General features: G+C 36.5%; 1 protein-coding gene across 1 annotated transcript in view; it reads left to right on the top strand.

Annotated features, from left to right (window-relative positions):
- The window catches only part of LOC137250944 (uncharacterized), a 366,851-nt gene extending 354,545 nt beyond the window's left edge, over window positions 1-12,306 (top strand). The window contains exon 5 of the mRNA XM_067784698.1: window positions 12,153-12,306. Coding sequence (XP_067640799.1) covers window positions 12,153-12,248 — 96 coding nt within the window. The 3' untranslated portion in view covers window positions 12,249-12,306. The remainder of the gene's footprint in view (window positions 1-12,152) is intronic.
- The last annotated feature ends 1,009 nt before the right edge of the window (window positions 12,307-13,315 follow it).

The following is a 13,315-nucleotide window of genomic DNA, read 5'->3' as shown; positions in this document are numbered from 1 at the left end:
AATTAAAGGTATTAATGAGGGTTTTAAAAGGGAGTGGTGGTAGTTGTATAGGTGGTCGCCTTTTCGAGACATCGGCATAAAGGTGGACCAGGGGTGACTCTAGAATACGTTTGTACGATATGGGTATCAATTTAAAGGTATTAATGAGGGTTTTAAAAGGGAGTGGTTGTAGTTGTATAGGTGGTCGCCATTTCGAGATATCGGCATAAAGGTGGACCAGGGGTGACTATAGAATGCGTTTGTACAATATGGGTATCAAACGAAAGGTATTAATAAGTATTTTAAAAGGGGTGGGCTTAGTTCTATAGTTGGACGCCTTTTCGAGATATCGCCATAAAGGTGGACCAGGGGTGACTCTAGACTTTGTTTGTATGAAATGGGTATCAAATGAAAGGTGTTAATGAGTCTTTTCAAAAGGGAGTGGGCCTTAGTTCTATAGGTGCTCGCCTTTTCAAGATATCGCCATAAAGGTGGACCGGGGGTGACTCTAGAATATGTTTGTACGATATGTGTATCAAATGAAAGGTGCTAATGAGTATTTTAAAAGGGCGTGGGGCTTAGTTCTATGGGTGGACGTCTTTTCGAGATATCGCCATAAAGGTGGACCAGGGCTGACTCTAGAATGTGTTTGTACGATATGTGTATCAAATTAAAGGTAGTAATGAGGTTTTTAAAAGGGAGTGGTGGTAGTTGTATATGTGAAGGCGTTTTCCAGATATCGGCCAAAATGTGGACCAGGGTGACCCAGAACATCATCTGTTGGATACCACTAATTTATTTATATATATAATACCACGAACAGTATTCCTTCAAGGATTTTTATTTCGCCCTGCAGAGCTTTTTCATTTTATTCTACTTAATATGGTAGGTGTCACAACCATTTTACAAAGTTTTTTCTAAAGTTATATTTTGCGTCAATAAACCAATCCAATTACCATGTTTCATCCCGTTTTTCGTATTTGGTATAGAATTATGGAATTTGTTTCATTTTTCGTAATTTTCGATATCGAAAAAGTGGGCGTGGTCATAGTCGGATTTCGGCCATTTTGTATACCTATACAAAGTGAGTTCAGATAAGTACGTGAACTTAGTTTAGTAAAGATATATCGATTTTTGCTCAAGTTATTTTGTTAACGGAGAGCGGAAGGACAGACGGTCGACTGTGTATAAAAACTGGGCGTGGCTTCAACCGATTTCGCCCTTTTTCACAGAAGTATGTTATCGTCCCAGAATCTAAGCCCCTACCAAAAAAGGATTGGTAAATGTTTGTTCGACTTATGGCATTAAAAGTATCCTAGAAAAATTAAATTTTCTTTTATTTTTGCATTTTGTTGCACCATATCATTACTGGAGTTGAATGTTAACATAATTTACTTATATACTGTAAAAATATTAAATTTTTTGTTAAAATTTGACTTAAAAAAAAAAATTCTTTTAAAAGTGGGCATGGTCGTTCTCCAATTTTGCTAATTTTTATTAAGCATACATATAGTAATAGGAGTAACGTTTAAATTACCTTCTTTTAAAAGTGGGCGGTGCCACGCCCATTGTCCAAAATTTTACTAATTTTCTATTCTGCGTCATAAGTTCAACTCACCTACCAAGTTTCATCACTTTAGCCGTCTTTGGTAATGAATTATCGCACTTTTTCGGTTTTTTGAAATTTTCGATATCGAAAAAGTGGGCGTGGTTATAGTCCGGCCACCGTGGTGTGATGGTAGCGTGCTCCGCCTACCACACCGGATGCCCTGGGTTCGAACCCCGGGCAAAGCAACATCAAAATTTTTAGAAATAAGGTTTTTCAATTAGAAGAAAATTTTTCTAAGCGGGGTCGCCCCTCGGCAGTGTCTGGCAAGCGCTCCGGGTGTATTTCTGCCATGAAAAGCTCTCAGTGAAAACTCATCTGCCTTGCAGATGCCGTTCGGAATCGGCATAAAATCATGTAGGTCCCATCCGGCCAATTTGTAGGAAAAATCAAGAGAAGCACGACGCAAATTGGAAGAGAAGCTCGGCCTTAGATCTCTTCGGAGGTTATCGCGCCTTACATTTTTTGTTTTTTTATTTTTTTTTATAGTCCCATATTGTTCATTTTAAATAGCGATCTGAGATAAGTACCCAGGAACTTACATACCAAATTTCATCAAGATACCTCAAAATTTACTCAAGTTACCGTGTTAACGTGGGTTGAACCCAAAAAAAATCAAAAGAAATAAAAAAAAATATAAAAAAAAATTAAAAATGATCGCAAATATCAAAAACTATAATAATCAAACGATTTTTTTGATTTTTTTTCAATAATCGGAAAAAATTATGATATTTTTTTTAATTTTTTTCTAATGGTAATCAATTAGTAATTGCTTTTTTCGTAAAACAATTGAAATAATTATTGGCCATTAAAATAGGCATCTAATTAATTGATTCCTAATGCTAATTCAAATTTAACAGGTCTCTTTGAAACATACGAAGCACATAGGTAGATTTTAGACACTTAGGCGGCCATAATTGAATTTCTGAAAGCTGCCACAATTACAAAAAAAAAAGCACTCCCACAGCTTAAGAATAGACAGGGAACAATAATTCTACCCCTTCGCATCCATCGCATATCTGGGGTTAGCTGTCAAGTAACCGGAACTTAGCTCTTTCTGAAACGCGTGTTATGTTTTCTTTTTTAACCTATGTGAAATCGCATGTTTTAACCTGAATATTTTAAGTTTTAAGACAATTGAATTGAGTAATTGTGATGGATTCTGATTCAATAACCAAATTGATCACGTATTAATAAACAGCAGATGAAGGTCATCCTTTCTAGATGTGCGCGTTAAAAGAGGAGCCGATATTGGTAGCGATCACTACCTTGTAGCTGGTCGTTTCAGATTTAAGGTAGCCGCAGTACAGAAAAACCTTCAAAATATGAGCAAGAAAATTGATATTGAGAAACTAAAGCATGAAGAATATCAAAATGCCTTTAATGCCGCAGTACGCGAACGTGTTGAACAGGTAAACACGAGTGATAGTACAGGTGACAGGCTAGACTCCGTTAATAATATCTACCAAGAACTTGGTAGCAGTATCCTTGGACACAAAAACAAAGCAAAGAAAGTATGGCTAACAAACAATACGTCGACACAGAGAATCGCTTCTCAGACGGACGTACAACAATGACACGGAGGAAGCAAGGCAGTTATCCGCAAGGTATAAAGAAAAATGCAAGCTAATTAAGAAGTCTGCTAGAAAAGACAAGAGGGAATGGGCTGACACATTAGCAAGTCGAGCTGAAGCGGCAGCCAGATTGAATAATATGAGGGAACTCTATGAGATTAGTAGGGAACTCACCGGAAAATACAGGAGTGGTCAAAAACCAGTAAAAGACTTAAACGGAAATCTTATTACTGAAAGCGAACAACAAATGAGTGTATGGGTGGAACACTTCAAGAAAGTATTAAATAATCCTGTAGGTGAAGCGGCCTTAAACTTCAACACTATTGCTGCAAACTACAACAACCAACCCCACTTAAATGGAGTAAACAGCGCGCCCCCTACGAAAAATGAAATAATTTCAGCAATCAAGCCCTTAAAAAAGGGCAAGGCCCCAGGAACTGATGACATATATGCTGAATACCTCATAGCAGATCCAGATACCACAGCTGAAACCTTACTTCCAATCTTCCGTCAGGTATGGGAAGAAGAATCCTACCCTCGTCAGTGGAATGAAGGCATACTTGTAAAAGTCGCCAAAAAGGGAGATACCTCTGATTGTAACAACTACACCTTACCCTCGATTCCCAGCAAAGTGTTCTCCACGATCTTACTGTCCCGAATTCAAGAGGCAGTGCACGGAACTCTAAGAGAAAATCAGTTTGGCTTTAGACAAAACCGATCCTGTGTTGATCTAATAAACACCGTCCGAATCATTGTTGAACAATGCTGTGAATACAGAACATCAGCTTATTTACTTTTTATCGACTTTAAAAAGGCTTTTGATAGTCTCGACAGAAAATATATTTGGGAAATACTACGAAAACGAGGGATGCCCAATAAAATAATTAACATTATAACGGCAATGTATGCCGAATTTAAGTGCCGGGTCAGTCACGTTGGGTGCCTCTCAGAACCCTTCGAAATTAAGAGCGGGGTGCGACAGGGATGCATACTCTCGCCACTCTTGTTTATCTTGGCATTAGAAGAGATTATGAGGAACGCAGACAATGGTGGACACGGTGTACAGTGGACGCCTTTCACTCAGCTAGGGGATTTAGAATATGCAGACGATGTCTGTCTGCTAAGTCACAGATGTACTGACCTTCAACACAATTTAGAAGCTGTCAACACACATGCAAAGGAGGCCGGACTAAGCATCAATACAGCGAAAACCAAAGTCATAAGATGCGGCTATAGTATTTCATCAAGGCCATTCATGCTTACGGTTGACGAAAATGAAATCGAAGGTGTAGTCTTGTCTCAGTAAGAGCGGTGCAGATGAGGACGTTCAGTCTCGCATAAACAAAGCAAGAATGGCTTTTGGGCAACTGGCAAACGTGTGGAGGTCCAGTCAAATATCTTTAAAAACAAAGCTTCGACTGTTTAATTCGAATGTTAAATCCGTACTGTTTTATGCTTGCGAGACGTGGAAAAGCTCAACTTTAATTCAGAAACGTCTACAAGTGTTTATTAATAAATGTCTGCGCCGAATCCTGAAAATTCAATGGCCGGAAAGAATTTCAAATGACGACTTATGGTCTAGAACAAATCAACCTAAGGCTGCCACAGAAATAACCAAGCGTAAATGGTCGTGGATTGGTCACACTCTCAGAAGACCTCTAGTATATATAGCCAGACAAGCATTGCGATGGAATCCACGAGGAAGCCGACGACCTGGTGCACCTGCGAAAACTTGGCGCAGAACGGTGGATAAAGAACTCGAAGACGCAGGATACGCGTGGAATGACATCACAAGAACTGCACCTAACAGAATAAGATTTAAGTCGGTGGTCGAGGCCCTATGCTCCAATAGGAGTTGAGGAAGATGATGATGATGATATTTAAGGTAAATACTAACATTATTAATGGTGTTTGTGATTTTTAAAAGTTATGAATTGATAAAGAACCTATTTTATTTATGATGTTAAACATTTTTTTTATTTTTTTTATTTTTGGTGTTCAAAACCAGTTTTGTTATGTTTCCAAGTACGTCCAAGTAAAAATTAGTTTCGAACATGGTACTTGGCACAATTATCTAGCCAACTGCATTAAATTTAGCTATAGATACTTGCAGATAGGGGGTTAGATAGAGGGTTTGATACACCCTTCTTGCTGTACAACAAGAAAAATAGCCTCACTGCGCAGAAATTTTTACACAGTGTTATATCTATTTTTTTAATATAACCGATTAATTACACAAATTATTATAATTTTTCATTTATTAAACAGTTTTAAGAAGATATAGGCAATAAAACATTTTTGGCCGCCTAAAACTTGAAAATCTACCTATGTGCGAAGTTTAACAATTCATCTCTCATATGAGGCACCTTAATGTACGCGGCTTTTACGTGTATGCTTTTCTTTCTCTTTAAACATTATTTCAGATCTTTTTTAGGTTACTTGCAAATGATTTATCTGCCTTGCAACATATTTAGGATGTGAAGAATTGTCTGAGAGCTCAGTTAACTTACCTTATATAATGGAGAATTTTAAGTATAATATAAATTTAAAAAATTTGTTTACTGCAAACTATAAATTTAAGAGATAATATCTACAAATTTCAATGTCTTCACATGCCAAAAATCAACCAAAGCAGAAGAAATAATTTGTATGTTAGAGGTGTAGCGAATGTTGAGTTTAAGATATCAGTAGATGCAAATTATAAAGAAATAATGTAAAAAATATACTTTCGCTTGAACGCCATTTTGCACCTATTTATTATTTTTTCTACAAGAGTATACCAATTATTTCTCATTCGCAAAAGCTCTCTTTTGACAGTCGCTCATTTAAAGAAGTAATCGAATTTTAATTTGATGCAAAATCTTCGCTTTTTAGCATATGAACTTTCGACACATCGCTGTAGTTATATGTGTGTGTAGTAATTGAAAACGTGACCAGGAACATGAAATCAAGTAAAGTGTTAGTAAAGAAAGATTACAACTAATGATGAGCAATGTGTTCGCAAGGTAAATAGTAAGTTTTCATCTACACCTAAAAAGGCTGTCTCTGTTGAAAATATGTACTATATCTAAAATGTCCTACACATGATATGCTATGATATGATATTATATGTAGCTAATGATATCGTTTTTGAAAAATACCCGTTCTTTAAAAAATAACTAATTATATTGCAAGCTTATTAAATAGTTTTGGAAAAAAATTCAAAGAATATATCAGGACGGACAAGGCGACAGCTGTTAGTATTCTGTCCTGATGAAGTGTTTATTAAATTTTTCTACACGATAACTTGAGTAAATATTGAGATATCTTCACCAAATTTGGTACATGAGCTTATCTGCACCCAGAATAGATTGGCATTGAAAATGAGCGAAATCGGATTTTAGCAACGCCCACTTTTTGTATATATAAAATTTTGGAAAACACAAAAAACCTGATTATTTAGTAAATAATACACCTAGAATGTTGAAATTTGACATGTGGACCGATACTGAGACTCTTGATAAAAATTTGAAAAACATTTTTTAAATGGGCGTGGCACCACCCACTTGTGATAAAATCAATTTTACAAATATTATTAATCATAAATCAAAAATCGTTAAACCTATCGTAACAAAATTCGGCAGAGAGGTTGCCTTCACTATAAGGAATGCTTTGAAGAAAAATTAACGAAATCGGTTAAGGACCACACCCACTTTTATATAAAAGATTTATAAAATGGTCGTGGACGAATAAAATAAGCCACATCTTTGCAAAAAACAGCTTTATATCAATGGTATTTCATTTCCCAAGTGGATTTATAACAATAAATAGGGAAAAACTTCAAATTTTTAAAAATGTGTGTGGCACCGCCCCTTTTATGACTAAGCAATTTTCTGTGTTTCGGGAGCCATAACTCGAAGAAAAATTTACATATCGTAATGAAATTGTGTACACATATTTTCCTTATAGCAGAAAATATTTCTAGTAAAAATGGACGGGATCGGTTATAGACCATGGCAAATTAGATATAAAACAAGTTTAAAAGGGTCGTCGACTAGAATAATAAGCTATAACTTAGCAAAAAATAGTTTTGAATCAATGATATTTCAATTATCAAGTTTTATTGTAAGAGGAAATGGGGAGACATTTTTTTTTAAACGGGCGGTGCCTTGCGTTATGTAGAAAAGTAATTTATCTGAAATGAAATGTACAGTTGAAGCTTACGCTGAGTATATAATGTTCGGTTACACCCAAACTTAGCCTTCCTTACTTGTTTACTAATACTCTTGCTTATCCCACTTGATAAAAAAACCGATAACTATTTTATGAATAATCGATAATGTTCGATAATAAATAGGCAACTTTTCGATAACAAAGTACTAACACGTCGATACAAAGTCAATAACTCATTGATAGCTTTTGTTATCGTTAGCAAATTAATACTTCGATAACAAATCGATAACTCATCTATAACTCATAGATAACAAGCCTATATCAAGCATATCGATAACTTTTTGGTTATTATGGATACCAAATTTATAATACTTCGATAACAAATTGATAGTGCATCCTTCCTTGGCCTTATATTCTGTGTGATTTCCCTCATATAAATTCCACAACGTACATACATTGTACCCTCATTAAGCTACTTACTGCCCTTCTTTTATTTTAAAAATCAATCCCATCTTACCAACTTAGACCCTTACCTTAGCTACCTAGCTGGTCAGTTATAGATCTGTTTTGGTGCTTCTTGGAAGGCATTAACTAAGTTCTATTGAAGAGTTCTTTGCTAGAAAGGGGTATATAAGATAATATCGACTTATACAAACCCGAAATACAAAACTCCGAATGATTTCGCCATGACCAAATACCTAGTAATAATACCACCATATCAAAATCTGGACAAAAATTCCGTCCAAATGTGAACACTAATTTAAAAATTGTATCAATTCGACCTCGCTATTTGTTCTATTATCACAGAAAATGGGCCCGAATTATGTATCGTCGGGAATTATTTTTGTCGAGATATTGCGTTATCTGCATACTATCTTGTCGGGACTTTGTTTCATCTGTTGTATTTTGTCTAGATTGTATCTTGTCGGTAATCAGAAAGCCGGGGTTGTGAAGGGAACCTATCTTTCTGTTTATAATGAATTTAAAAACTGCGAGCTTGCGTACTTATTTCAGTGACAAATAGATCCATCCGAAAAGTATTTTTAGCTTTACTCGCATTAATTTGTCTCTAAGTACAAACTAAAGATATCTCTTCGGCGTTTAAAACTTCCCTCAAATGAACGTAGCACACCTCTTAAATTGTTGGTAGAGTTGAGAAATTAAAGCAAACCAATGCAAATTTCTTTTCTCAAGCTCTACCTCCCAAGTGGCTTGCTAGTTTGGATTTAAAAACAAAGAATAAAAGAAATATTAAATACGATAAAAAAACAAACCCAACATAAAGCGAGCTTAACAAAAGTCAAGTATTTCACAATCTTACGCATTTGCCGATATCGTTCCCGTTTTTATTGTTATTTTTCTTTTTGTGATACTTTTTTGTTAGTTTCTTTAATGACAAGCAATCAGATTAAGACACGCGAAAAGTAGAATTATACAAGCCATAGTAACATCAACAAAAGTCCATAAACATTCGTGCAGCATTCAACAACAAGGAGGACGGACTGTTATTCAAATTGATCGCTGCCGCATATCGTGCCACAATGAAGAAGCACTGAATCATCCAAGCGAAATGAGACGAATACCGAAAAGATGTGGCATCAAGACAACGCACAGAAAAAAAGAATGCGAACATGAAATAAGACGCTGAAAAAGAATAGGAAAAAATGTCAGAGCTGTGTGTCTGAAGCATACTCTTGATCTTGAAACAGGCGCAGCAGCCATACAAGCGCAACTATGCAAAAACAAGAAAAACTATGGCAAGTGGAGGCTTGTAGGTACATGGCTGGCAACGAGAATGTGGGTATGCAGATATGAAATTCTTCTTTTGATCATACACAAAAGACGAAACCCATAAAAAATAAATTTAAATGGAAATTTTGTGCAAGCAGAAGTCCCAAAGTCAAGTCTTTAAGGCTCCCGCTATAACTACAGCTCATTGGTTAAGCACTCGACGTTGTTTGCTTTACGCTGCGGTGCGGTGCGCTGTTGGCAAGTCTAACTTGGTTTTGGTGACTTCAACTTGGCCTGTGACAACGACACTTCACTTCATGTCTACATGAATTATGCTGAACGAGTTCTGTTCGTACTCGGCGAAGAAAAAGGTTAATAAATATCAGTTGGACACAAAAGTATAAAAGCAAGAAGAAGAATGAGGCATGACACCAAATTGGCACAAGGAAATCGCAAAAGGTACAACATCGCAAAAGTAGAAAAAGTAACTAATCAAGTAGTAAGCCAGCAAAGTACAGATCTCGCTGTGGATGCTGCACTGGCAGCGTAAAGTCAAAAGCCAGACACTCACTTGCCGGCAAATGCTTTTATGCGAATACTTAAAGAAATGTTTTGTATGTATTTATTATGTGTAGAGAGCGTACATTAGGCGGGATCCACTACTCAAAAACTGAAAATTGCGCGACGGCATTTCAGATGGGGTGAAATAAGGTCAACGGCCAAATCATCAATTGACTTTATGACCGCTTCAAATGGTCTTATGACCAATTCAAATGGACATAAGATCAATTGACATTATGGCCACTTGTGAAAAGAGTTGACTTTATGAAAAAGGATAATCATAATGTCAACATCGTTGACATTGTAACCTTTTGGAACTTAGATAGATGGATGGATTTGGAACTTGCGTTCATTTAATATTGTCATAACTTAAATTGACTTGTGGTAATTTGGAGTGCTCCGCATTTCAATATATGGATTCGATCCGATTTGGAGAAAGTGTCCATTTAACCCCAGCTTCAAATAGGAGAACAGCGCTAATTTTGATTCAATGATCTTTTATATGAAGTTCTCGTGTCACATCTTTGCCCTCAATGAACTTCAAAAACTTATGTGCGATTTAGCTTGAACTTATTGCCCATTACCTTGTTCTTCATATTGGATACTTTTTTTAAATGAAATATAGAGAGGGGGAGCACATGGGAAATATTAGGTAGGGCGAAAGGTAAAGCGAAGGAAAGAGTGAGAGGGAGAGAGTGAAGAGGGAGACAGGAGGAAGAGAAAGAGATAGGGTGAAAGGCGGAAGAGACAATAAAAAAAGAGAAATAAAAAAAGAAGGAGCAAGATGAAGGGAAATAGAAAGAGAAATGAAAGATAAAGACAAACGGGAAGAGGGAGAGCGAGAGGGCAAGGAATGAGGAGAGTGGAAGGCAGAAGCAGAAGCATAGACAAAATATAGAAGCCTAAATAAGGCAAGAGCGTTAACAACAGGGAGGTAAAAGTGAAAGCAAAAGCTGACATCAACGTTATCCGAGAGATACGATGGATGAAACATTGACGAGATTGGGGAGAGACTTCGTCGCTGAGTACTGTCGTTCAAGCTTATAGAAGAAAATCTCGTCATAATCCGCTTTTAGGCCAAATTCTTAATTTGCGCCCACGCATCTTAGGAGGAGAGGGACAATGGGGAGGGGACAAATTCTACCAGCGCCTGAAACTAGCAGAAATGGCAACATACTGCCAACTCGCAACTTTAGTCTCACAATTTTCTGAAATTGCAAGTCAACGTGACGGAATACATGGGCAGTTAGAGCTGATCTCTAGAGCCCTTTGCACGATGAAGACAGAACAAAGGGAGTGTGCGGCGCTACCAAGTTGAAGAGGAAAGCGAGATGTTTTTTAAGAAGGAAACAAGTAGTGGAGGGAACACTTCACTGCCCTCTTAAACGTAGGTAGTGATGAAGCAATTATGGGAGATGCTGAACCGGACGAAAGAATCGATGGGCATTTAAACGCATTCTATGCTTTCTAATGCTCTTAAATCATCTAACGTGAAGGAATATACATAGATATATTATAATTGCGAACTTGTATATGATTCAAAACTATAGCTTTTTCGTATAGTTTAGAATTGAGGACTAAAAGTTGTTTTAGCGTCAAGTTAATAAAAAATTTTAAAAAGCCATCATTTGTCCCACTAAATGTGACCCAACTTAATATAGATCCACATTTCTTTGAGCCACAAATTGCATGCATAAATATTTAGGCACGCATATTAGTATTCAAAGTATTCAACATTTTGCCGTATACTTTTCTCCCAAACCTTTTGTGATAAAGGAATTTTAAATGGTTGTTCGAATCGTAAAAAAATATATCATTAAATTTTTTGTAAGTACATAACTACAAAGTGATTTAATGAACTTGGCTTACGAGCAGAGAACAACTTTCTGATAGAGCCAAACTTTCATAAAATTAGTTGATGTGCATGAGATACGGGCACCAGAGTTTTGGTTACATTTGGGGTAGTCCGCCTTTTAGTTGAGCGGGAACTTTTGAAGCAATTTTTATTTTAAATTTAAATTAGTTTATGGTAAATTTTCGGCGTGTTAAATGTTGCCACTTTGAACTGACGATTTTTTGCATATCGTATTGAATTTAGCGTTGGCTACCTAAAGTTAAAGCCACTTAAAGTTAAATTGTTGTTGGATGAGCAAATAGCAGCCTTTTTATTGCGTTATACCATACTCAGCTGCACATAACAGTTCGGAACAGGCGGTTGTTGATGCTGCAACTAAAAAATCATTCCCAGAAGATTTGGAGGGGGTTACGGATACAATCTCTTTTTATTAAATTTTTGGTAAACAACTAGAATCTTATGGTACCAGATCAACTTCCACGGGAGCGACTTCTTTGACCATATACCTTCGGATTTGTTCTTCAAATATGCACGGAGTGCTCTTTGCCACCTAACATGAGGGAACGCAGGGTATTGACAGTAATTTGCATCAACCCTCCATCTCTTTTTTGTCTCTAAGCACAGCCACGAGATCTGGTAGTCTGTCCGTTCAGGTACTCTTAACTTTACTACTAATTTAACTTGCTTTTTACAGTTAACTCATCGTTTTGAATTTTATGGACAGCACGAGGCTGCAGTATACCTTACTGATCTGAATAAACAGATCCTACAAGATGGCAGATCACTGTAGTATTTTCAGGCAGAAGAAGTAGCCGTCACCAAATTAGTAGAAACCAACCAAGTGGAGGAGGATAATATATTTAAATGTAACAGCTTTAACTTTTATATTGACAACCAATCAGCAATTTAGCAACATCTAAAAGCGTGCTAGAAATGTAAATAAAATAGAGGATCAATCAGATTAAAATAACGCGAGAGTTGCACATGATCGAAGAGGCAGGAAAGGCTTGCTACCAAACGAGCGTAGATGCAAAGTGTCGAAGGTGGTGAGCAGATCTTACAACCCTAGACCAGCAAAGTTACTTTTGTCACGAATAAGAGAGAACGCTATTGATGGGGTTTCCTGGTTTATGACAGACATTTTCAGTTTAGTCGCTTAGAAAACTTCTGGTTACACCATAAATCTCTCAGACTATGTGAGGTCCTCACGAACTGGACCATAAAAAATCGATAAGTAATCGTTAAAAAATCGATAACGCGCCGATTACTAATTAGTAACACTCTGGTTATATAGCAAATAAATTTTCCATAATATATTCAAAACTTTTCGATAAAAATTTACAAAATCATAATTTTTCGATAACAAATCGATAAAATTTAGATAAATAATTATAAACATGTCGATTACAATTATTTACACTTCCGCGGACGTTGTGGTGTGGTGGCGGACCACCACAATCAACATCAAAAGTTCGAAAGAAATTCCAGTTTCTTTTAATTCCCTTTCATTTCCTTTGCATTCCATTCCTTCCCTTTCCTTTAGTTCTTTTTATTTCTATTTTTGTCCTCTCGCTTCCTTTCCTGTTCTTTTCTTCCCTTTCCTTTTCCTTTCCTTTCCTTTCATTTCCTTTCCTTTCCTATTCTTTTCCTTTTACTTTTTTTTTCTTTTTATACTCAGTTGAGCAGAGCTCACAGAGTATATTAAGTTTGATTGGATAACGGTTGGTTGTACATATATAAAGGAATCGAGATAGATATAGACTTCCATATATCAAAATAATCAGGATCGAAAAAAAATTTGATTGAGCCATGTCCGTCCGTCCGTCCGTCCGTCCGTCCGTCCGTTAACACGATAAC

This window comes from Eurosta solidaginis, chromosome 4 (genome assembly GCF_040869045.1).
Source record: "Eurosta solidaginis isolate ZX-2024a chromosome 4, ASM4086904v1, whole genome shotgun sequence".
NCBI classification, from domain to species: Eukaryota; Metazoa; Arthropoda; class Insecta; order Diptera; family Tephritidae; genus Eurosta; species Eurosta solidaginis.
The sequence above is the reverse complement of the archived record's forward strand: the minus strand, read 5'-3'. Positions and strand labels throughout refer to the sequence as shown.